The sequence below is a fragment of the Chenopodium album genome, chromosome 4, assembly GCF_948465745.1.
Source record: "Chenopodium album chromosome 4, dcCheAlbu1.1, whole genome shotgun sequence".
Taxonomy (NCBI): domain Eukaryota; kingdom Viridiplantae; phylum Streptophyta; class Magnoliopsida; order Caryophyllales; family Amaranthaceae; genus Chenopodium; species Chenopodium album.
The window spans coordinates 54,786,761-54,788,961 of record NC_137837.1 but is presented as its reverse complement, the minus strand read 5'-3'; the positions used below and the strand labels follow the sequence as shown (position 1 = coordinate 54,788,961).

Here is a 2,201-nt window from a genome sequence, read left to right as displayed (position 1 = left end):
TGATTAAAGGGTATTCTCATAAATATGTTACCCCTAGGTGTATGTTGAAGATAGACTTAAGGAAAGCTTATGATTCTGTGGAATGGAGCTTCCTTAATACTATGCTGGGTGAGCTTGGTTTTCCTAACAAGGTTATTAACTGGATTATGGGGTGCATTACTTCTGTTTCTTACTCAGTGATGATCAATGATTACCCTTCTGCTCCCTTTTAGGCAAGGAAAGGGCTAAGGCAAGGTGATCCCATGCCCCCTTTCCTCTTTGCTCTATGTATGGAATATCTTTCTAGGTGTCTGCAGGACATAACTAAGAATCCAGATTTTAACTTTCATCCTAGGTGTGAAAAACTTGGGATTACCCATTTGATGTTTGTAGATGATCTTTTGCTGTTTGCTAGAGCTGATTTGTGTTCTGTTCAGCTTCTTTTCAAGGCTTTTCAGAAATTTTCTATGGCTTCAGGATTATCTGCAAATCTGGATAAAAGTGATGCCTATTTTGGAGGTATCTTAGATCAAGAGAGAGTTGAGCTTCAGCAGGTTCTTGGGATGGCTAATGGCTCTTTGCCTTTTAGGTACCTTGGTGTACCTCTTTCTTCTAAAAAGCTCACTATCTCTGAATGTAGGCCTTTAATTGAAAAGGTTACAGGCAGAATTGACACTTGGGCTACTAAACACTTATCTTATGCTGGAAGACTTCAATTGGTTAAAAGTGTTTTGTTTGGAATCCAAGCTTTTTGGGCTCAAATTTTTGTGTTGCCAAAGAAAATTCTCAAGGAAATTGAGTCCAGATTTAGATGTTTCTTATGGACTGGGAAAGGTAACCCCACAAAGAAAGCTTTAGTGGCTTGGAGATTTATGTGCTTACCTAAGTCTTGTGGTGGCTGAAATTTAACTTCTTTAGAAGAATGGAACAAGGCTGCTATTACCAAGATACTTTGGGATCTTGCTAGTAAATCTGACAATCTGTGGGTTGAATGGGTTCACATATACCATTTTGCTGGGAAGAATTTGTGGACTGCTCCTATTCCCAAAAAAGCTTCTTGGATTTTGAAAAAGATCCTTGCTTCTAGAGATATTGTGAACAACATAGGTGGATGGTCAAATGTTACTGTAAATGGTAAAATGCAGATTAAGAAGCTTTACAGTATCATCAAACCTCATGGTCCTAAGGTTCCCTGGAAGAGAATCATTTATAATAATCAAGCTTCTCCAAAAAGCATTTTTATCACTTGGCTTGCTGTATTGGGCAGACTGGTTACTAAAGATAGGCTGTTGGCTTGGCAAATTCACTGTGATCCTTGCCGTTTCTTCTGCAATAGTGCAAATGAAACTGTGAGCCACTTTTTTTTTATTGCAATTACTCTAAAGTAATTTGGACTGTAATGTTACAGATCTTTGGGTTCAGTAGACCTGTGCTAAGTTTTTCTGCTGAGTTGGCTTGGATTTCAAAGTATTGCAGAAAGACTGATGTTAGAAGTAAACTTATTGTCATGTGCTTCTCTGAGACTGTTTACAATATATGGCTACAAAGGAACTCTTTGATGTTTACAGGCAACTGCAAACCAACTTCTGAACTGATTAGGGAGATAATCTTTCTTGTTGCTTGTAGATGTAATAGCTCTGATAGGTATATGATGTATTCTATCTAGTTTTGTTGTCCTGGTCCTTGCTCTTAGTACCCTTCCTAGAAGGTGACTAAGTCTTGAGTCCAGTTAGTGTTTTTGGTTCTGCCTAGAACCCTTCCTAGAAGGTGGCTAGGCTGAACTGGATTCTAGTTTTTGTTTGTTTTGTTGGCTTTGTTGGGTTTGTGGTGTTTGGGTGTTACATCTTAGCTTTATTGTAAGTTGTAGTTCTTCTTTTGGTAATAAAATTCCTATTTACCAAAAAAAAAAAAAAAGTATCAAACTGGGCCCAGTTTAGTAATTTGGCCATAACATCCTCATTATTCATTGGAATTGGGCTTATAATATATCGTTGGAAAGCTCTTTTCAGAACCCATACAACTACACCATTATTGGATCCTTGTTATGGACCAAACCAAGCTGGATTGGCTGTTTTCTTAAAATAGGTTTTAAAAAACAGAGAGAAAAGAAAATAAATTAAAACTATCCGCAACACTAGACTTCCTAAACTTTCACTTCATTCGATTATGATTCGACGCGAAAGGTACTCATCACCGGGTTTGGTTTTGGGGAGACACAAATG

At 37.7% G+C, this 2,201-nt stretch overlaps 1 protein-coding gene across 1 annotated transcript; it reads left to right on the top strand.

Moving 5' to 3' along the window:
• The first annotated feature begins 269 nt into the window (after positions 1 to 269).
• Positions 270 to 1,645, top strand: LOC145627934 (uncharacterized). Its single transcript, XM_081680276.1, has 3 exons — positions 270 to 813; positions 898 to 1,328; positions 1,388 to 1,645. Exons 1-3 carry the CDS (start codon positions 270 to 272, stop codon positions 1,643 to 1,645), a joined length of 1,233 nt encoding a protein of 410 aa, XP_081536402.1.
• Positions 1,646 to 2,201: the final 556 nt, after the last annotated feature.